The sequence below is a fragment of the Manihot esculenta genome, chromosome 9, assembly GCF_001659605.2.
Source record: "Manihot esculenta cultivar AM560-2 chromosome 9, M.esculenta_v8, whole genome shotgun sequence".
NCBI classification, from domain to species: domain Eukaryota; kingdom Viridiplantae; phylum Streptophyta; class Magnoliopsida; order Malpighiales; family Euphorbiaceae; genus Manihot; species Manihot esculenta.
In genome coordinates, this window is record NC_035169.2 from 9319657 (window position 1) to 9341973 (window position 22317).

Consider the following 22317-nt stretch of genomic DNA (forward strand, 5'->3'; position numbering starts at 1 on the left):
TATAAGAAATTTTGCTATAAGAAAATTTTAATATCGAGTGCTGTGTATAGTTGTTTAATTTTAATTTATTTTTTTTATATTTTATTAGTATATTAAAATTAAATTAATTATCAGAACAAAATAAATTTTATCTTAGAAAAATTAAAATTTAATTGAATTTTTTCTTTTTAAATTATTTGATAGTTAAAAAGTCTATTGTACCAATTAATTTAAATTCACGTTAAATAAATTTATTAAAATATAAGTGTTATACATTTAAGTTGAATTTCCTCCAACTGGACTGACCGCTGATCCGTTTTATGAGTCCGGTCCAACTAAAACCCTAGCTCCACATATTGGGCAACACCTTTATAGAATTGCTGTTGCAGTGTTGTTGCCCTCTCTTCCCACCGTTGCAGATTCAGAGCTTCCACTGTACTCCTCTCTTTTTTTCTTCCCCTCCTATATACGTTTATAGTTGATCGAAACTGATTTAAAGCCTTTGTGTGCTGTGGATTGTATACAGGCAGAGATGAAAGTGGTTGCTGCATATTTGCTGGCCGTGTTGGGAGGCAACACCTCCCCCTCCGCTGAGCATATCAAAGATATCCTCAGCATTGGTACTTTATATCTTTCTATCTCCTTCTTCAATTTCATTAGCTTATTATTCACATGCATTGACAGCTACTTGGATATGGGAATTGTTTGCTGCACTAGAGCACCTTTAAAAGGCTCGTTTTTTTTTTTTTTTTTTAAATTTAATTTGTGTTTTATAGCGTAATGGGTAAGGAAACGTAGAGCTTTTGTTCTGTGGTTTTGATACTATTATTTTCTTTTATGACAAGTTGTTTTCAGGAATTCCACTAGGAGATGGGTATCATTTGGTGAATGGCTCTTTCGTTTATGCTTTGTTTGGATTGGGGGAAATGGAGAAAAAAGAAAAGAAATTGATTTTTTTAATGCTCTTGTTTGGACGACAACTAGAAGAGAGAAAAGAAGAGAACTTGCTTTTCTCAATCCCTTGAAATGAACCTAGAACATTTTCTCTGCCCTATCCAAATTGGTGATAAATAGATAGGAGTTAAGGATCATTTTTCATTTTTTTTAAAGAGAGATTGTTTCTCTATTCTTCTAAACCTATTTGAACAATAAGAAGGAAATCAATTTTCTTTTCTCTTCATTTCTCCTCCTTAATTTCTCTTGATTTCCCCTAAACAAATAAGGATCCAAACAAAGTGTTAGTGCTGATCAATAGAGTGATTTGAGCTCATTTGGAGTTAATTAAGGGGTGAATGATTATTGCAATGCATAAAACCCAAGTACCGTTGGTTTTCTTTGCTTTGGACTGCATAACCCACTAGAGGTATAATAGTCATATGACTGAAAATGCGGACTTAATTGGATTTTAGTAATTTCGTTTGGCTAAGTTGATCAAATGCACATGTGAAAACTACGCTCTTGATATGTTTTTCTAGTTCTGGCAATTTTCTTTCATGGAAAGAAAAAGATATAGGGTTGAATTGTTTTTAATATGTTAAAATTTCACACTATATGCAGTTGGAGCTGAAGTTGATGATGATAGGATTGAATTTCTTCTTTCGGAAGTCAAGGGAAAGGATATAACAGAACTTATTGCTGCTGGCCGGGAGCAATTGGCATCAGTGCCTTCCGGTGGTGGTGTTGCTGTTGCAGCTGTTGCACCTGGTGGTGGTGGGGCTGCTGCTGCCGCTGCTTCTGCTGCAGCTGAGGCAAAGAAGGAAGAAAAGGTGGAGGAGAAAGAGGAATCAGATGAGGTGAGTTTTTGACTGTATCCAAGTGGAAATAGCACTCTAGTTTTCCATAATTTTTGAACTGCTTAGTGTAGGCATTTATAAGTAATAACTAATTAACTGAAGGTTAATTTCTTAATTTGACAAGAATAATTAATAGTGCAATTCGCCTAATTTTTTCCCCTTTTGCAGGACATGGGCTTCAGTCTATTCGACTAGATTTGACTTATGGTTACATCGCCATACATCTGATTTGGCGCCTTTTTAAATGGGCATTTTGTTTTTATGTTTTTTTTGGCTTTCAGATTAATGTAGCACTTGAATGATGTTTTGATAGATTTGATTTTTGACCAACTTTCTATATTGAAGTGATTTTTCTGATTTAATTTTGCTATAAATGGGATTCAATATATGTGAGAGGGTAATATTTCCCAATGGTCTGATTAGAGGGTAAGGTAAGAATTCAACGATGTTGGGATAAGGTTCGAGTTCCCCGAAAATGTTCAGTTAAGACAAATTTTCATCCAGTTGGTGAGGAGCCAGCACCGATTTCATTTGACTAGATTCCATCTGTAATTTACTCTCTTATGAACCGAAACTCCCACCTAAAAAAGAGATGTATATTTGTCTCAAATAAGAAAAAATGAAGTATTATTTATAAAATCAGGATTTAGAAAATATAAATCAGCCGAGGAAAATAGTTATAATAACATTCTGCTCTAACTTTTTTTTTTCAAGTTAGGAATTGGGAAGAAAAATAATCGATACTAAACAAGGACAAGCACAAGCACGTTCTCAACATCACCACCAAAGCAGATGACAACTGCAATGCTCAGAGTGTCCTCAAATTTAACCTCACAATTTATGCAACAATACGAAGTATTTTCTAATATAAAACAGGCGAAGCTGTGTCAAAGGATTGACAGAAATTAAATGCATAAGAAAATACATTAAATCTTACAAGCAAAGGAAAGACCTTCCTTTGTCAGCAGATCCAAATTCTGAACAGACGGTTGGACTCTGGCAACTTTAGCAATAGCCTTGTTTTCATCAGGACTTCCACCTTCAAGAAAAGCTCCAACAACCTTTCCATCTTTGATCCAGTATGATCCAAACTTGGGTTTTGGTGATTTTTGATCACTGTCCCTAAAAAGCACAGTGTCACCAACGTTGTCACCGTAAAATTGCCAGGAGAGATCAAAGGCGCGAGAGTAGAAGTACGGAAGGTAGTCATACTCATCAATTGTTTCCCCCTCCTCGCTTGATTTAATGGCCTACATAAAAATAGAATAAGTAAAAGATGCTCTTCAACGTTGCAGATAGTAGTTATTGTAGACTAAATAAAAGAGCAACAGATTTCTCAGGAAGTGCTTTTCAGGTCAACAAATACTTCCAGTTGTCAGTTGAATAGCAGAAATGAATTTAATGCCTTATTTACAAAACAGGGTCTAGAGAGCTTCATTGTTAAATTTGGGCAAATAGAACAGTAAAAGCAATAAACATACCTTTACAGCCTGCTCAGCTGATTTGCGTGCATGGTCAACGTGTTCAACTCTTCTAAGCTCGTTGTACAATTTCAAAGGGAAAGTAGCGACATCACCAACTGCATAAACGTCAGGAACACTTGTTCGGAAAAATGCATCAGTCTACAATCATGTTATAATACATTTGTTAGAACTTGAGAATTATATGTTTTGATCTGTAGAACGTTGCAAGGAAAGTTCATTAGTTCCACATGTACTAAAGCAACGCATGATATTTGAAAAAAAAAAAAAGAAAAAAAAAAAAATATATATATATATATATATTTTTTCAAGCATCTAAGCAAAATCCCTTGAAATTCTGTTACTAAATAGATGAAGTCCAAGAATCCAATCGAGGTGTTAAAAATCGGTCTAACCTTTATTCCACCCTTGTCCTCTGCAACCTGTCCTTTGAATAAGGTTGTAAGTGGAATTGCACCAACACCCACAACAACAATATCAGCTTCCAACACCCTACCATCCTTAAGTTTCACCTCCTTTACCTGAAGAGTCACCACAAAAACATTACTAAGCCTACTTCTAGTCCCATCAATACATTAGTGTCAAGAATATCAACTGAATATAATAATTCAGGTGGTTGAATTCTTACCTCCCCATTGGAATCAGCATTAAACCCAACCGCGAATGTTCCCTTGATAATTTTGACTCCCTTATTAGCATAATAACCCTCATAGAAAGCAGCTATATCAGCAGTAAAAAGGCGAGGCACTGCAGGGACAATATTTATATTAGCAGACCAGAGATGTACTCTAAAGAGAGAAATTCACTGATTATGCAACTTTAATTAGTGGAGAATCCACTTACTGCACCATGGCTCAGGATAAACCATGCTGACATCAATATTGTTAATTCTCAGTGCTGCACTAAGTTCAAGACCAATGTATCCCCCTCCAACAACTACAGCCTTTCCATTCTTTTTTGCTTTAATTCCTTCCACAAGCTTATCAGCATCATCAATTTCCCTCAAGTAGAAGATATTCTTGGCATCAGCTCCCTGGACGCCAAAATCTGACAATTTTACAACCTACATCGAAGTAGTGAAGTATATCAATATTCATATAAAGCGCATTACGTGATTGATTGAAAAATACATTGGAAATGAAACTTACAGTGGAACCTGTAGCAATAATCAAAATCTGATACTTGAAGGCTTCCCCAGCTGCACTTGTGAGAGTCTTGGTAGCAAGATCTGCTTCGACTATTTCTGTGCTAAGGATCAACTCTATCCCTGAAAGTACAACACCAATACAACATTTAACCGTTTGAAAACTTACAGAGGATATGGGAAGTAACAAAATTAAGGAAAAAAAATAACCCAACTCAGACATGGAATCAGTCTGGTGACCCAAAAAAGTATCACCTTTCTCTTTGTACCATTCGGGAGCTAGCCTCTCCCCTCCACTTCCAACACAGACATGGAATCCTGGAAGCCTTGCAGTTCCTGCAAGAAAGTTCTCGAAAAAAAATTATTAAAAATGCAGCTTAAGTTTTTATTTCTTTTGAATGAATTAGGTTGTATATTTTCAATCAATTAATTTTAATTAAAATAATTTAAAATTACAACTAAGGATCAAACTCGCCTAGCACTCATAAATTGACCCATTACTACTTCTGCAAATATGGCAAACAAAAAAAATGCAAAATGCAATTATCACATTCATAATACTTAGACTTCACATTAAGTTTTGTTGAATATGTCGAGTTCATCCCATTGAAATGATTGAGGCATTTTTTTTAATATTGTCTAGAAATAAAAGATCCAATCTCTCAAATTCCTTTTTCAATAATTACTCCTGTAAGACTTTTCAAAATACTGTAAGCATAATTAAAAAAAAAAAGTTTTGTTCAATATTAAAAATTGAAAAGTATTTTTTAAAAAATCTAGTAAACGATCAGCAATTCAGACCCCACATAATGGCTAAAGCAGCTCTATTTATGTTTAATTAGAAGGGTATTCGTCAAAATTACCAAATATGAATTAATATTTCACCATATTTATATTTATTATAAACTATTATAGTCGGATTATTATGATTTCAATAATATTAATTTTATATTTTAAAAAAATATTATTAAAATAAATATAATTTAATTAATTAAATCTCGACTATTTAAGATCAAACTTTCATCTTGATTGTGTTACATCTAATTAATTTATATATATTTAAGAGTTAATGGTAAAAAAATATGTATTTTTTATTTTATTGTAATTACAGTTTATATTTTTTTGTTAATTAAAATTTAATTTTTTAAATTTACTCTCATTATATTTTGTTGTTAATTATGCTGATAGTTTATTGTCACGTCATTCACCGGTCTGCTACATTTTTAAATTTTAAGATAAAATTATAATAAAATTAAAAATATAAATTTTTCTTACAATTATTTATTTTATTAATATTTAAAAAAATAAAAAAATAGGACTGAAATTATAATTTCAAAGGAATTGTATATTCTTTTAGTCATTTGATCAGTTCAGATTAAATAATTAAATATTTTAATTATATATTATTAATTTTTTTAAAATTCACTTTAAATATTAATATAACTTAAAAAATAGTGGATTAACATTTTGAGAATTAAAAAAACATTTTATTATTTTTAATATTTACTGAATCATATTAAATATTATTTTAAATTATTTTTTAATACTTCGTAATTGTTATATTTAATAAAGTTATTTTTAATAATAATTTTAAAAATGATATTAAATAAAAATATATAGACAAATTAAAAAAAAATTAATTAATAATTATTTTATTAAAAAATATTATTATAAAATTATTGATAAAAATTAAATAATAATGTACATAATAATTTTTAAATATATTTAATAATAAAAAAGAGTAATTTAATAATTTTATAAATTTTTAATTATATAGTTAACAGTAAAGTATATTTATTTAAATATTAAAAATAAAATTTAATTAATAAAAGATAAAAATATAAAATAAAATTATAATAAAAATAAAATATATAATTTTTTAATTAATTTTAAATTTTATTAATGTGATGCGATAATATAATATTGATTGTGATGTGATGTGATAATTTTATTAATTTTTTAATAATATAAATAATATAATTAAAATAATTTTAGATAATAAAAAATTAAATATAATTATAATGAAATTAAAAATATATAATTTTTTTTAGTATTAACTCTATATTTAATTAATTTTAATAATCCACCCGTTGATTCACCTAATCCATTCACCGTACCAATCTACCATCCGAGTTCAACAACACTGATATGTGGTGATTTTTACATTAAAAAAAAATCAATTCACATTATATTTTTAAAAATTTTTAATTTACTACTTTTATAAAAATATAACTATATAATTTATAAACCTTGTAAAATATAATTTTTAAATTTTTAAATTTTATAAAATTTAATTATTTAATCTTTAAAAATTAAATTTGCGTGTAATTCTAATGAAAACATGATGTTGCTCAAATTATACACTAAAAAAAAAAATAAAATAAAAAAGAGAAAAACTGAATGAACGCACGCGCCGGCAGGTGCGAAAAGTTAATAATTAACAGATATATAAAATAAAATACATATTGAAATATTAATTTATAATTAAGAAAAAAATTGAAGCAGAAGCAGTGAATGCTTTGCTAAGGCTGAAACGATAGAGATATAAGGAGTGGGGCCCGCATCGTAGAAGGTCCAAGACATCGATTATAGTGTGGAAACGCCACTTATGACTTAACCGCTCACCGAACCTGAAGACCGACGAGCTGAGCTCCGCCCTCGTTCACTCCTCTCAGCCTCGACTCAATAATTCTAAATACTTTCGTTTTGTAATTTTTATTTATTTTATATAAATTAAAAAAACAACTTTTTATTAATTTTTAATTATATTCATTTTATAAAAAAATTAATTTCATTAAATATTAAAAAATATTTTTTTAAAAAAATTAAAAATAAAAAATTTTAATATTTTTTTAACTGCTTGAATATATTAGGTCATCTCCAATCCTATGCACCATTTTTTATAGTATTTCGGTGCTTTGCGTTAAAATAGTGTAATATTATCTCTAACTTTCTGTAATAATTTTAACACCTAAAAAAATATTTTATTTATATTCTTCCCTCTTTAATATTATATTATTTATTTTACTTTAATTTTATTTATATATTTCACTCAAAAAATTCATATAATTTTATATATTCATTCTAAATATTTATATATTTATATTTTCATCCAATATTTAATTATTTAATTATTTTATAAATAAATAAAAAACATATTAATTATAAAATGTATTAATTAAATAATAATGATAAAAATATAAAATAAATTAAAAATATAATAAATTATAAAAGTTAAAAAAATTAAACTTAATTAAAAATATATATAAATTTTCAATTATATTATAATTTAAAAAAATAAAAAAAATTTAAATTATATTATAAATTAAAAAAAAAAAAAAAATAGCGCTGCTACACTTTTACGCTATATTTGGCATGACACTGTAGCGAGCGCCAAAATTCAATTGGATTTTAGCGCAACGTTGAAGGGTCATCTCCAACGCCACAATGAAAATTAATGCAGCGTTGGAGATGGTCTTATATAAAAATGATAAAAATATCAACTATTTTTAGCTAATCTAAATAGAAATATAAATAACTTTTAAAATCTTATTTATAACAAAAAATAAATTTATTTTAACAAATTAATTATACTAGTTAATTTTTAAAATGTTACGAAAAATATTAATTTAATTTCTAATTCAAACTCGATTAAATATTTAATTTTATGTTTAAAATTCCAAAATCATAGATATAAAGTGTCTTAAATATCTCATCAAATTGAATATGAGTACTGCAAATTCAATTAAGTTAATTTTAGATTTTATAATAAAGACAAGGCTAAACCGATAGTGTATTAATTAAACTGGATCAATTATAACATGCTAATGTATGATTATGAGACACGTCTAATTCAAACTCAATTAAATATTTAATTTTATGTTTAAAATGTTACAACAAATATTAATTTAATTTTTAATTCAAATCTAATTAAATATTTAATTTTATATTTAAAATTCTAAAATCATAAATTCTGAAAATTCAATTTTTTAAAAATTTATATCGATCTATCCAACATTTATCGATGTCTTAATGATCTGCCGATCTGTATTGATATGTCTAACTTCTTGATGATCTGTTTATTTGTATCGATCTGTTTGATATCTTGATAATCTGTGAATCTGTGTGATGTATTTATCAATTTTATATAAATTTTTTTTTTTGCCTTGTACAATATAAAACGTTTAATTCATACGGTATAAAAAGTTTACCTTGTATTGTGTCAGAAAATTTTACATTCTTTAAGTATATTCTTATTAATAAAATTCTCAAGTTGTGATCGTGTGATTCTCAGTCTTTGCATCTTAAATATCCTATCAAATTGAATATGAGTACTATAAATTAAATTAATTTTGGATTTTATAATCAATACAAAATTAAACTAAGCTAACGTAAGATTATGAGATTTTTTACTGAATAATTTTTGTTTTCCTTTTCAAGAAAGAGTTTTGATATTTTAGTTGTGAATAATGGATAATTTTTTAAAAAAATAAAAAATAAAAAATGCAACGTCCATAATTTTATCATGTGATAAGAAAAATATTTTAGTTGTGAATAATGAATAACTTTTTAAAAAATAAAAAATACGATGTCCATAATTTTTTTTCATATGAAGTTTTTCTTATCATAAAAAATTGTATCTTTAATAAAACTATGGATTAAAAAGAAAAACTTTTTCTAAAAGAAGGCAAAGAGATATTTATTAAAGCCGTTATTAGGGGTGAGCAGTATTCGGTTCAAATCGAAAAAATCGATCGAATCGAATCGATTTAAAATTTTAGTTTGATTTTTATATATTTCGGTTCGATTCAGTTTTTAATTTCAGAAATTTCAGTTATTTCGGTTCGGTTCGGTTTTGATCAGAAAAAATCGAAAAAACCGAACCGAACCGATTAGTGATAATAATATATATTTTCAGAAATTAAATCATATTAAAATTAAAATATTTTAATTAAATTTTAAAATTTTAAAAATAAAGTGTAAAAAATAAAAAAATTATTAAAAATCGAAATCGATCAAATCGAATCGAATCGAACCAAATCAGACCGATTCGATTCAATTCGATTTCTGATCAAAATCGATTCGATTCGATTTTTATAAACACTAAAATTTTAATTTTCAATTTATTCGGTTCGATTCGATTTTAAACCGAACAGACCGAATGCTCACCCCTAGCGGTTATGACATGAATGTCACTATAAGCTCATGTATGCCTTTTGACTTCCATTCAATATACAGGTCTGTTAACTCTATCATTTCCAATTTTTGGTGGAACAGACAGAAAGAAGAGAAACACAATATACATCGGGATTTATGGAATTCTCTATATGAATGGAGGAGAAAAGATGGATTAGGGATTTGAAATTCAGAGGACTTTAATATGGCTTTTTTGGCTAGATAAAAATGATATTTCATTGATAATTCTAACACCCTTCTCCCTCGAGTTATGAGAGTAAATAGTAATTTTATACCTCTTTCATATAATTAAAAGTAATAAACACTCTAAAAAATAGAAAAGTGTTTTATAAGAAAAACAAAATTCTTAAAAAAAAGTATGAGATGGTAGATCAAAGATGATCAATCTATTATATGTAAAATTGAAAACTGAATCCCAAACACTCTTTCATATTTGCTTAGAGTTACTAAGTATCACAATCACCATAATTTTTGAGTGTCACGACTCCTGCAACCATCGTTCAATGGTTGAAATAAAACTATGGTAAGAAATAATTAAGATGCTAATGATTTTTTTTTGTTGTTGTTGGCATTTGCAGGAAAGTGGATTATTTCATTTGGTATTTTCAAAAAGCATGAATGTCTATTACAAATTACTTACACTTCTATAGACCTAAAGACTTTAACATCATTTCTAGACAAGTGATACACTCTGTATAGAAACTTAATAGTAAACAAATAATGCATAGGAACATGAAAAGGGTCGTCTTCGATATTATCTCGTAGAGTTGTCTCATACTATTATCATAATAAATAAAAAGCTAAATCGATTAGATAAAATTTTTCAATTGAAATTAAAAAAAAACATATTCATATAAGATTAGTTTTACAGCTTGTTTTATAAAAATATGTCATTTAATATTTAAAATTTATTGATTTATTTAATTTAAATTTACATCAAACAAATCCATTAATTTAAAATATAAACAAATTTAACATAATATTAATAACTTTTTTATTTCTAAAAAGTTTTTATTATAATTTAAATTTTTTATAAATAATTAGAATTAAATAAAAACAATAACATTTAACATAATATTAAAGAATAAAACAAAAAAACAAATCCAAATAATTATATAAGAAATTTTGCTGTAAGAAAAATTTTAATATCGAGTGCTGTGTATAGTTTTTTTAATTTTAATTTATTCTTTTTATATTTTATTAGTATATTAAAATTAAATTAATTATCAGAACAAAATAAAGTTTATCTTAGAAAAAAAAATTTTAATTGAATTTTTTCTTTTTAAATTATTTGATAGTTAAAAAGTCTATTGTACCAATTAATTTAAATTCACGTTAAATAAATTTATTAAAATATAAGTGTTATACATTTAAGTTGAATTTCCTCCAACTGGACTGACCGCTGACCCGTTTTATGAGTCCGGTCCAACTAAAACCCTAGCTCCACATATTGGGCAACACCTTTATAGAATTGCTGTTGCAGTGTTGTTGCCCTCTCTTCCCACCGTTGCAGATTCAGAGCTTCCACTGTACTCCTCTCTTTTTTTCTTCCCCTCCTATATACATTTATAGTTGATCGAAACTGATTTAAAGCCTTTGTGTGCTGTGGATTGTATACAGGCAGAGATGAAAGTGGTTGCTGCATATTTGCTGGCCGTGTTGGGAGGCAACACCTCCCCCTCCGCTGAGCATATCAAAGATATCCTCAGCATTGGTACTTTATATCTTTCTATCTCCTTCTTCAATTTCATTAGCTTATTATTCACATGCATTGACAGCTACTTGGATATGGGAATTGTTTGCTGCACTAGAGCACCTTTAAAAGGCTCGTTTTTTTTTTTTTTTTAAATTTAATTTGTGTTTTATAGCGTAATGGGTAAGGAAACGTAGAGCTTTTGTTCTGTGGTTTTGATACTATTATTTTCTTTTATGACAAGTTGTTTTCAGGAATTCCACTAGGAGATGGGTATCATTTGGTGAATGGCTCTTTCGTTTATGCTTTGTTTGGATTGGGGGAAATGGAGAAAAAAGAAAAGAAATTGATTTTTTTAATGCTCTTGTTTGGACGACAACTAGAAGAGAGAAAAGAAGAGAACTTGCTTTTCTCAATCCCTTGAAATGAACCTAGAACATTTTCTCTGTCCTATCCAAATTGGTGATAAATAGATAGGAGTTAAGGATCATTTTTCATTTTTTTAAAGAGAGATTGTTTCTCTATTCTTCTAAACCTATCTGAACAATAAGAAGGAAATCAATTTTCTTTTCTCTTCATTTCTCCTCCTTAATTTCTCTTGATTTCCCCTAAACAAATAAGGATCCAAACAAAGTGTTAGTGCTGATCAATAGAGTGATTTGAGCTCATTTGGAGTTAATTAAGGGGTGAATGATTATTGCAATGCATAAAACCCAAGTACCGTTGGTTTTCTTTGCTTTGGACTGCATAACCCACTAGAGGTATAATAGTCATATGACTGAAAATGCGGACTTAATTGGATTTTAGTAATTTCGTTTGGCTAAGTTGATCAAATGCACATGTGAAAACTACGCTCTTGATATGTTTTTCTAGTTCTGGCAATTTTCTTTCATGGAAAGAAAAAGATATAGGGTTGAATTGTTTTTAATATGTTAAAATTTCACACTATATGCAGTTGGAGCTGAAGTTGATGATGATAGGATTGAATTTCTTCTTTCGGAAGTCAAGGGAAAGGATATAACAGAACTTATTGCTGCTGGCCGGGAGCAATTGGCATCAGTGCCTTCCGGTGGTGGTGTTGCTGTTGCAGCTGTTGCACCTGGTGGTGGTGGGGCTGCTGCTGCCGCTGCTTCTGCTGCAGCTGAGGCAAAGAAGGAAGAAAAGGTGGAGGAGAAAGAGGAATCAGATGAGGTGAGTTTTTGACTGTATCCAAGTGGAAATAGCACTCTAGTTTTCCATAATTTTTGAACTGCTTAGTGTAGGCATTTATAAGTAATAACTAATTAACTGAAGGTTAATTTCTTAATTTGACAAGAATAATTAATAGTGCAATTCGCCTAATTTTTTCCCCTTTTGCAGGACATGGGCTTCAGTCTATTCGACTAGATTTGACTTATGGTTACATCGCCATACATCTGATTTGGCGCCTTTTTAAATGGGCATTTTGTTTTTATGTTTTTTTTGGCTTTCAGATTAATGTAGCACTTGAATGATGTTTTGATAGATTTGATTTTTGACCAACTTTCTATATTGAAGTGATTTTTCTGATTTAATTTTGCTATAAATGGGATTCAATATATGTGAGAGGGTAATATTTCCCAATGGTCTGATTAGAGGGTAAGGTAAGAATTCAACGATGTTGGGATAAGGTTCGAGTTCCCCGAAAATGTTCAGTTAAGACAAATTTTCATCCAGTTGGTGAGGAGCCAGCACCGATTTCATTTGACTAGATTCTATCTGTAATTTACTCTCTTATGAACCGAAACTCCCACCTAAAAAAGAGATGTATATTTGTCTCAAATAAGAAAAAATGAAGTATTATTTATAAAATCAGGATTTAGAAAATATAAATCAGCCGAGGAAAATAGTTATAATAACATTCTGCTCTAACTTTTTTTTTTCAAGTTAGGAATTGGGAAGAAAAATAATCGATACTAAACAAGGACAAGCACAAGCACGTTCTCAACATCACCACCAAAGCAGATGACAACTGCAATGCTCAGAGTGTCCTCAAATTTAACCTCACAATTTATGCAACAATACGAAGTATTTTCTAATATAAAACAGGCGAAGCTGTGTCAAAGGATTGACAGAAATTAAATGCATAAGAAAATACATTAAATCTTACAAGCAAAGGAAAGACCTTCCTTTGTCAGCAGATCCAAATTCTGAACAGACGGTTGGACTCTGGCAACTTTAGCAATAGCCTTGTTTTCATCAGGACTTCCACCTTCAAGAAAAGCTCCAACAACCTTTCCATCTTTGATCCAGTATGATCCAAACTTGGGTTTTGGTGATTTTTGATCACTGTCCCTAAAAAGCACAGTGTCACCAACGTTGTCACCGTAAAATTGCCAGGAGAGATCAAAGGCGCGAGAGTAGAAGTACGGAAGGTAGTCATACTCATCAATTGTTTCCCCCTCCTCGCTTGATTTAATGGCCTACATAAAAATAGAATAAGTAAAAGATGCTCTTCAACGTTGCAGATAGTAGTTATTGTAGACTAAATAAAAGAGCAACAGATTTCTCAGGAAGTGCTTTTCAGGTCAATAAATACTTCCAGTTGTCAGTTGAATAGCAGAAATGAATTTAATGCCTTATTTACAAAACAGGGTCTAGAGAGCTTCATTGTTAAATTTGGGCAAATAGAACAGCAAAAGCAATAAACATACCTTTACAGCCTGCTCAGCTGATTTGCGTGCATGGTCAACGTGTTCAACTCTTCTAAGCTCGTTGTACAATTTCAAAGGGAAAGTAGCGACATCACCAACTGCATAAACGTCAGGAACACTTGTTCGGAAAAATGCATCAGTCTACAATCATGTTATAATACATTTGTTAGAACTTGAGAATTATATGTTTTGATCTGTAGAACGTTGCAAGGAAAGTTCATTAGTTCCACATGTACTAAAGCAACGCATGATATTTGAAAAAAAAAAAAGAAAAAAAAAAAATATATATATATATATATTTTTTTCAAGCATCTAAGCAAAATCCCTTGAAATTCTGTTACTAAATAGATGAAGTCCAAGAATCCAATCGAGGTGTTAAAAGTCGGTCTAACCTTTATTCCACCCTTGTCCTCTGCAACCTGTCCTTTGAATAACGTTGTAAGTGGAATTGCACCAACACCCACAACAACAATATCAGCTTCCAACACCCTACCATCCTTAAGTTTCACCTCCTTTACCTGAAGAATCACCACAAAAACATTACTAAGCCTACTTCTAGTCCCATCAATACATTAGTGTCAAGAATATCAACAGAATATAATAATTCAGGTGGTTGAATTCTTACCTCCCCATTGGAATCAGCATTAAACCCAACCGCGAATGTTCCCTTGATAATTTTGACTCCCTTATTAGCATAATAACCCTCATAGAAAGCAGCTATATCAGCAGTAAAAAGGCGAGGCACTGCAGGGACAATATTTATATTGGCAGACCAGAGATGTACTCTAAAGAGACAGAAATTCACTGATTATGCAACTTTAATTAGTAGAGAATCCACTTACTGCACCATGGCTCAGGATAAACCATGCTGACATCAATATTGTTAATTCTCAGTGCTGCACTAAGTTCAAGACCAATGTATCCCCCTCCAACAACTACAGCCTTTCCATTCTTTTTTGCTTTAATTCCTTCCACAAGCTTATCAGCATCATCAATTTCCCTCAAGTAGAAGATATTCTTGGCATCAGCTCCCTGGACGCCAAAATCTGACAATTTTACAACCTACATCGAAGTAGTGAAGTATATCAATATTCATATAAAGCGCATTAAGTGATTGATTGAAAAATACATTGGAAATGAAACTTACAGTGGAACCTGTAGCAATAATCAAAATCTGATACTTGAAGGCTTCCCCAGCTGCACTTGTGAGAGTCTTGGTAGCAAGATCTGCTTCGACTATTTCTGTGCTAAGGATCAACTCTATCCCTGAAAGTACAACACCAATACAACATTTAACCGTTTGAAAACTTACAGAGGATATGGGAAGTAACAAAATTAAGGAAAAAAAATAACCCAACTCAGACATGGAATCAGTCTGGTGACCCAAAAAAGTATCACCTTTCTCTTTGTACCATTCAGGAGCTAGCCTCTCCCCTCCACTTCCAACACAGACATGGAATCCTGGAAGCCTTGCAGTTCCTGCAAGAAAGTTCTCGAAATTAAAAAAAGCTATGTCATTCACCAACAAACGTTAGGTGCAATAGTAAGGCCAACTACACTCTCAAATGAGAATATAGGTTCAGTCCTTATAGAAGACATTATGGGGGGGGGGGGGAGCTAAAAACCGAGGTATTAGCCTTATATGGTCTCTAAGACGGACATGTTGGATACTCAGTCAAACGCTAAAAGGAAAAGGCTATGTTATTCAGAAATGGGGGAAAACCAAGTTGCGTGAGTCCAATATCAATAGAAATATCTGTTGGATGTTGGCATGTTGCATAATAAATTATAAACCTGTTTAACTTCTTGCACAATATGTGTAACAGGCAACATGATTTAACTTCAGGAAGAAGACAATAAAACTGTTTAACTTCTTGCACAATATGTGTAAACAGGCAACATGAGTTACCTTCAGGGAAAAGATATGCCTTGCTAAGTGCAGGACGTTCATAAGGAGCCACCTGTAAACATAGCGAAAGCACATCAATTGATGAGTTAAATGAAATAGCAGAAACAACAACATTGCACGTTTCTATAAATACAAATCACAACGGTGGAACCATGAATAAGAAACATATCCAGTAAGCTTATCTAATCTATTTAACAGCTGTATCTAAGCATGTCATTTTGCTTTTCTAAAAGGACTATAAATGAAAATGAAGTGCTCGATTGTTTGACCTTTAAAAACCCCAAGTCTGTGTAATTATTTACCAAATAAAATTAGTTAAAACAACTTTTCATTTTAACCAATGGTCAGTTAAGATGAAAACTTTAACCACTATATGCTGTACTCAAACAACTTTCACCAAAACAAATCAGAATTATTTTGCATCAATGAACACATCCTCACCACTGTTGAAGTGATAATTAATAGAAACCCAATTTCTGGGTACAGTGATCAAATAACAAGTCTAAGTATCGTAGTACAACAGCAACATGACAAACTGCACCCCGGTTTTAGTGATAATTCTGGTAATAATAGCTATAAACCAATAAAATTCACATTAGTGCATGATAAGGATCTGACTGAGTGTAGGAAAAAGCATACCGCCTCCTTGGAGATGATGGCTAATTCACCTGGCTTAACCCCCTGCTTGCCAAATTCCCTGGCTGCATATCCCTACAGTATCAAAGTATTATTTACTCAGAATAAGAGAAAAGGATACATCCACCATATTCACATCCCATCACCACATTCTCATTGCAAGCGCAAAGAAGAGAAAGGGAAAGTAGATTGACACTAGAATCTAAATTAATATCACGAAGCACTATTCATGGATTATTCCTGTATATTTTGATACATTAACATATTTGTGAATTCAAAGTGCCCCTTTTTCCCTCATTTATTTTCTAATATATCCAGTGTATGTATAATCCACATTTTATGTTTCGATGAGGACTACAATTCACAGTTGTCTATGATAAGTCCAACAACGCAAAATTGTCTATTAAATTAAGAAAGCAGCTTCTTTATCCAACGAGAATCAACAGAGCATGTTCCTGTTTTCTGTTTGCTCGTCAGCAAGTAAAGAAATCCATGTCCATAGTTGATTAGCCATTTGAAAGAGAAAATGTGTATCAAAATATGAGTCAATAACAATTCAATATTTCCATCTCTAGAATTTTACTTTTGTAAAAGATGGCAGTGAAAAATTAACACAACCGCAATTTGCATACTAACTTCTGCTGTACAATTCGCACATATAACTAAACAAAATGATTTTTAATGAAATACTCTTGAGGGAAATGGAGAGAAAGGAAAAGAAATGAAATTTCTCTTGTTTTAACACAAATTAGAGGAGGAGAAGTGAAGAGAATGGAGGGGAAAATAGGGGAAATTGCATTTTCCAAGTTTATGTAAATGACCCAAAATATTTCTCTCCATTTAAGTGGAAGTATTGTCCTTCTACAATTTAGTAGAAAAAAAATTCTCTTTCTATCTTCACCATTTCTGCTCTACTCTCTCTTGCAGTAAGGCATGTGAAATGCTTCCTCTTTACATGTTAATCAGCTAAGAATTGTTTCCATTTAGCTGGAAGTACTTAAGTACAATTGCTATTTCCCCTCATTTCTTGTAAAGGAGAAATTTGATTTTATTCTAAACTATTAATCTATCCAAACAAGATAATGTAAATCAAACTTCCTCCCTTTCTTTTCTCTTCATTTCATCTCTTTAATTTCTCTCCAATTCTCAGGCGGAACTAAGATCCAAACAAAGGATTAACATTTCATTCAATTATCAAGCACAAAAATGGTTGATTTCCCTGTACCTTTTCCTCCGATTCCTCACTAACTATAGACTATAGCTCACCTCAATATAATACTTGGTCAACTGAGCAATGATTAATTGATCTAAGACTATGTAACCAGCAATAAAGCTCAAAAGCAGCTATTTCACATTTTACACTTGGCAAAATCTACCCAGAAGCAAACAAAGATTCATCTGGATCGTCAGTGAATGGGAGGAATCATACAACCGAAAAAGATTATTTTCAGATCCAAGCAGGCAAAAAAACTAAAATGAAGCTGGTCCTCCAACATCTAACTTCAAATTTTCCAGAATCGGAACACACGAACAACTACAAGCGAGCAAGCACTCAACAGCAGATCAAATCAACAATTACATAAAAATTTCAACAAGCGAAAGCAAAAGGAAGAAAGAAATGATGGATCAAGAGACTCACAGCGGCGACGCCACCACCGACGATCACGTACTTGAAGGTTTTTTCCGCCATTTGATGAGTTGCTCCTCTGCTTCCTTTTTATTTCTATCTTTCTGATTGGTCAGATATTTATAGGGCTGGCTGATTAACTCGCGATTGGCTGACCTTCTGGACACGAGGATTTTCGGTTAACGTTAATGGGATAACACTATTAACGTGGCGACTCATTCGTCGTCCATCACTCGCTGATCCTGTAAGTGCCACGACACCGTACCGCTTAGCGGATAACCGCCGTCCGCGTTTATTTCCTTTCCCAAAGTCGTACCGTTAAATCAAAGTTTGGTACTTATAAAAGAGGGTTATGGTAAATTTTAAGAAATAATTTTTTTTTATTTTAAAATGAAAATTAAAATATATAATATAAAATCTCTAAGATATATTTATAATCAAATTAAATTTATAATTGTAATTTATTTACTTTATACTAATTATTTTACTTTATTATATTATATTATTAATTAATCAAATTATTAATAAAGTTATGTGATATTTGCCTTACTTATTTATCTATTTACTAAATTAATTTAATTTGAATTTATTTTTTAGTCATTTAATAAATTAATTAAATTTAAAATTTTATTTGTTTGTAGATTCATGAATTAATATATTTATTTACAAATCAAATATAAAATTATTAATATTCAATTTTAATTTAAAATAAATAAATTTAAATTGGATTGAACTCAGAAAAAAAATTAACGAATTAAATTTGTATTCCTATATTTGTGTATAAATTGTTAGATTTCAAGTATATGAACCGGGACAGGTTCCGTAATTAGGTTCAATCACTCTTTCGTGCTAAGATTTTATCCAATTATTCTTATTACTATAAGAAATTATTTAATACTATACATAAATATTTATGATTATATAGAATTATTATCTTTAATATATTTAAGATATTTTCTAATTATATTATATAATATTTCCATTTTTGTATTTATAAATTTAACAATTTTTTTTATTTTTAAGTAAATATTATACTCTAATATTTCATTAAATATTTTCTTTTTAAATTTACTTTTCAAAAAGTGAAGTTTTTTCAAATATTAATTAAATTTATTATTTTTGTATAAATATGTTAATTGAAAGATAATATAATATTTTTATTTTCATTTAATATTTTAAATAAAATTAAAAATTAAAAAATAAAATTTAAGATTTAAGATTTTTTAAATTTATTCTGATATATTTAAGGTTATGTTAAATCCTTGAATGCTTGAATTGTGAATTTAATATGTTTTTTGAAATGAGTTGATTTTCTTACGTCAACTGAACATAAATATGAAATGATTCCATTCACATTGCATTTTAAGATTATTCTATTCACACTTAATATTTTGCTTTTTTTTTTCTTAAGAATAAATATGAGAAAAGCCAATTTTGTTTGGAAAATTTGAAAAAAGCCAAACATATTTAATGATTTTGTTAGCATTGAAATTCTAAAATAAAACGTCTGATGTCTGAGATTTTAGCAAAGCAATAGTAAAAAGAAAAAGCCAAACAATCCTTTGCTTTATTTGGTATTTTTATAAGTTTTATTTTTTTCTTTATTTTATGTTATCGCTTTATATACCGTTCTATGGATTCATCTACAAGTTTGAAGAACAGCGACGACGCTTAGGTAAAGGCTGACGTCATCACGATGGCAAGGCTAGGGGGCATTATCATAATGCTCGTGGTCCCACCGAAAAAGATAAGTGCCCGAAAAGAAAATCTTAATCATAAATCAAAACGTGAAAATTTACTAAAAATCTTTTTTTTTTTCTCTTTAAAGTTAAAATTCATTGTTTTATTGAAGTATATTAATTATTCGTTATATGTTAATTTCATTTATCTTTAGTCTCTTGATTTAATATAATCAAAACTTTATTACTAATATATTTATAGAAAAAATAGTTTAAATTTTAAAAAATAAAGAATTAAGTAGCTAGATTGAAATTATAAAAATTGAATAAAATTAGAATTAATGCATAAATAATAAGACTGATGAGTTAAATACACACTCACACATTTACCAGATGAATTATGTATTTTTAATCACTAAATTAAAATAATTATTGGTTAATGTTAATTAATATATATTTTGAAAGATAAGTATTAAGTCATTAATTTTATTAAAATAATGATTTTAAATATTAATTTTATTTTTTATAAAAATGAAAAATAATAATTATTTAAAAAGAAATATAATACTAAGAATTTACTCTTTTTTTTTAAATGTGGATGCTTTTTTATTGTTAATTAAAGATAAAATGTAAAATATTCGAGATAAATATACTATTTTAAACTGAATTAATTACATCACAATTAGGCTTTATAATCCCGAGAATGAAGGAGAATATACCATAATCTAATTATTTTTACATGGATTAAAAAATATAACTAATGTAATTAACATAAATTATTAAATTTTATATCGCTATTCTTAATATATTATTCTATATTATTTTATTATTATTAAAATTAATAATTTTTTTATTTTATTTTAAATAGAGATTTGTTAATAAATAAAAGTATCGCATAAATTTAGGACAGATGAAAAAAAATATTTGTGTAACAAAAAGTCCAATTGAAAAAGGACTCAACCCAGGCCCATACAAACCTGTTCAGTCAAAAAAATCCTTAGGAGCCAAACAGAGAAAGCCTAAGCATCCGAGACCACTCATATGTGAAAATGGTACCGACTAACTAAAACATCAAAAATTCCAGCCACCAAATAGTATCGCTTTCCGTCTACCGCACCAACCAAAACAACAACAGAAAGCAAAGCTTCCGACACACAGAGAAATCACCATGCAAACAAAAAGAACCACCTAACACAGCTGTGTTCCACTTCCGGGATCGTAGAAAATCGAATCAGGAATTTTTAATCTTCTATAATCGTGGAGTCATTTTAAAGAGCTAAATATAAAATTTCAGTGTTAATATCAAGACCTCTATTTTAACGACCACCAATCAACTAAAACAAGCTAAAATTAGAAGAAAACAAAATTTTTTTCCCCTTACATGTAAATTCAACATATGAAAATAAAATTAAATTAATAAAAAATTATAAATAAAGGAGCAGCCGAGATAAAATGAGAATAAGCATTCAGTCAGTTCGATTCAAAATTAAATCGAATTGAATAAATTGAAAATTAAAATTTTAGTATTTATATAAATTGAATCAAATTGATTTTAGTCAGAAATTAAATCGAACTGAATAGGTCTGATTCAGTTTAATTCAGTTCAATTTGATCGATTTGAATTTTTAATAAATTTTTTATTTTTATCCTTTATTTTTAATATTTTAAAATTTAATTAAAATATAATCTCTCTATATTATTAAAAGTAAATACTATTATCACTAATCGATTCGATTTGATTTTTTTAATTTTTTCTAATTAAAATCGAATCGAACTGAAATAATTAAAATTTTTTGAAATTAAAAACTAAATCAAATTAAAATATATAAAAAATCAAATTAAAATTTTAAATTAATTCAATTTAATCGATTTTTTCAATTTAAACTAAATTCGACTCGATTCTAACCGAATTAAACTTTTATCCATTACTTTTTTCGTTCCTTTCGCGATTTTTCTTTTCCGAAAGACTATTTAATTGTAAACTATCGCATCTGATTTCAAATTTTATATAAATTAAATTTACTACATAGTTGTTTTAAAAAAAAGATAGTGGGAAAGATAAGTGTACTTCCTTTTATCTTTCATATTAAATTATAATTTTAGTTAATATATTTTATTTAGATTATTTATATTTTAGATGAACGATGTACCGAATCTAAGTTACGATTGTCCTGATTTCAATATAATTAAAGCTAAGCTCCACCTAGGACTATGACACCAAAAGCACATTAATGTCCCATCATTCTCTTCTCTTATACAAAAAGAATTATTTTTTTTTTTCCTTGATAAATCAGCATCCTATCAACTACCAAACAAGACTTGGTTTCCTTGACAAGAAAATATGATGACTCGTCTCATGCTATTTTCCTTTTTCAAACTAAATCATAAATTATCATCACATGATATATCTTTATCAATATTGAACGATTGAGATGACAATTTGACTTGTACTTCTCAATTGTTTTTTTTTCATTTTCTGTATTCTTTACTTTTGGGCATGAAAAAAAA

The 22317-nt window shown here is 29.1% G+C and overlaps 3 protein-coding genes across 5 annotated transcripts; 2 read left to right on the top strand and 1 right to left on the bottom strand.

The window, feature by feature from the left end:
• Positions 1-280: 280 nt before the first annotated feature.
• Positions 281-2134, top strand: LOC122721225 (60S acidic ribosomal protein P2-like). Of its 2 annotated transcripts, XM_043960270.1 has the most exons (4): positions 281-414; positions 506-599; positions 1537-1772; positions 1941-2134. In XM_043960270.1, the coding sequence occupies exons 2-4, from the start codon at positions 512-514 to the stop codon at positions 1965-1967; spliced, it is 351 nt and encodes a 116-aa protein (XP_043816205.1). In that variant the 5' UTR covers positions 281-414; positions 506-511; the 3' UTR covers positions 1968-2134. The 2 variants fall into 2 exon arrangements, with proteins under 2 accessions (XP_043816205.1, XP_043816204.1); XM_043960269.1 differs by having other exon boundaries at positions 287-599.
• Positions 2135-2565: 431 nt separating this feature from the next.
• LOC110622740 (monodehydroascorbate reductase) lies at positions 2566-18293 on the bottom strand. Of its 2 annotated transcripts, none has more exons than XM_043960268.1 (10): positions 18143-18293; positions 16507-16578; positions 15868-15919; positions 4653-4733; positions 4402-4520; positions 4097-4316; positions 3882-4000; positions 3649-3774; positions 3254-3394; positions 2566-3022 (listed from the first exon to the last, which is right to left on the bottom strand). In XM_043960268.1, exons 1-10 carry the CDS (start codon positions 18191-18193, stop codon positions 2699-2701), a joined length of 1305 nt encoding a protein of 434 aa, XP_043816203.1. In that variant the 5' UTR covers positions 18194-18293; the 3' UTR covers positions 2566-2698. The 2 variants fall into 2 exon arrangements, with proteins under 2 accessions (XP_043816203.1, XP_043816202.1); XM_043960267.1 differs by lacking the exons at positions 2566-3022; positions 3254-3394; positions 3649-3774; ... (2 more) ...; positions 4402-4520; positions 4653-4733 and adding exons at positions 13271-13727; positions 13959-14099; positions 14351-14476; ... (2 more) ...; positions 15106-15224; positions 15357-15437 and having other exon boundaries at positions 18143-18291.
• LOC110622739 (60S acidic ribosomal protein P2) lies at positions 10993-12839 on the top strand. The gene is made up of 4 exons (XM_021767346.2): positions 10993-11122; positions 11214-11307; positions 12242-12477; positions 12646-12839. Exons 2-4 carry the CDS (start codon positions 11220-11222, stop codon positions 12670-12672), a joined length of 351 nt encoding a protein of 116 aa, XP_021623038.1. The 5' UTR covers positions 10993-11122; positions 11214-11219; the 3' UTR covers positions 12673-12839.
• Positions 18294-22317: the final 4024 nt, after the last annotated feature.

Excerpts from the sequence above, each read along its gene's own strand:
- LOC110622739 (XM_021767346.2), top strand. The coding sequence starts at position 11,220 with ATGAAAGTGGTTGCTGCATATTTGCTGGCCGTGTTGGGAGGCAACACC. Across the intron at positions 11,308-12,241 it reads CAAAGATATCCTCAGCATTG|TTGGAGCTGAAGTTGATGAT; the intron begins GTACTTTATATC and ends CACTATATGCAG. Across the intron at positions 12,478-12,645 it reads AGAAAGAGGAATCAGATGAG|GACATGGGCTTCAGTCTATT; the intron begins GTGAGTTTTTGA and ends CCCCTTTTGCAG.
- LOC110622740 (XM_043960268.1), bottom strand. The coding sequence starts at position 18,193 with ATGGCGGAAAAAACCTTCAAGTACGTGATCGTCGGTGGTGGCGTCGCC. Across the intron at positions 4,521-4,652 it reads CGAATGGTACAAAGAGAAAG|GGATAGAGTTGATCCTTAGC; the intron begins GTGATACTTTTT and ends TTGTACTTTCAG. Across the intron at positions 3,023-3,253 it reads CAGCTGAGCAGGCTGTAAAG|GCCATTAAATCAAGCGAGGA; the intron begins GTATGTTTATTG and ends ATTTTTATGTAG.
- LOC122721225 (XM_043960270.1), top strand. The coding sequence starts at position 512 with ATGAAAGTGGTTGCTGCATATTTGCTGGCCGTGTTGGGAGGCAACACC. Across the intron at positions 600-1,536 it reads CAAAGATATCCTCAGCATTG|TTGGAGCTGAAGTTGATGAT; the intron begins GTACTTTATATC and ends CACTATATGCAG. Across the intron at positions 1,773-1,940 it reads AGAAAGAGGAATCAGATGAG|GACATGGGCTTCAGTCTATT; the intron begins GTGAGTTTTTGA and ends CCCCTTTTGCAG.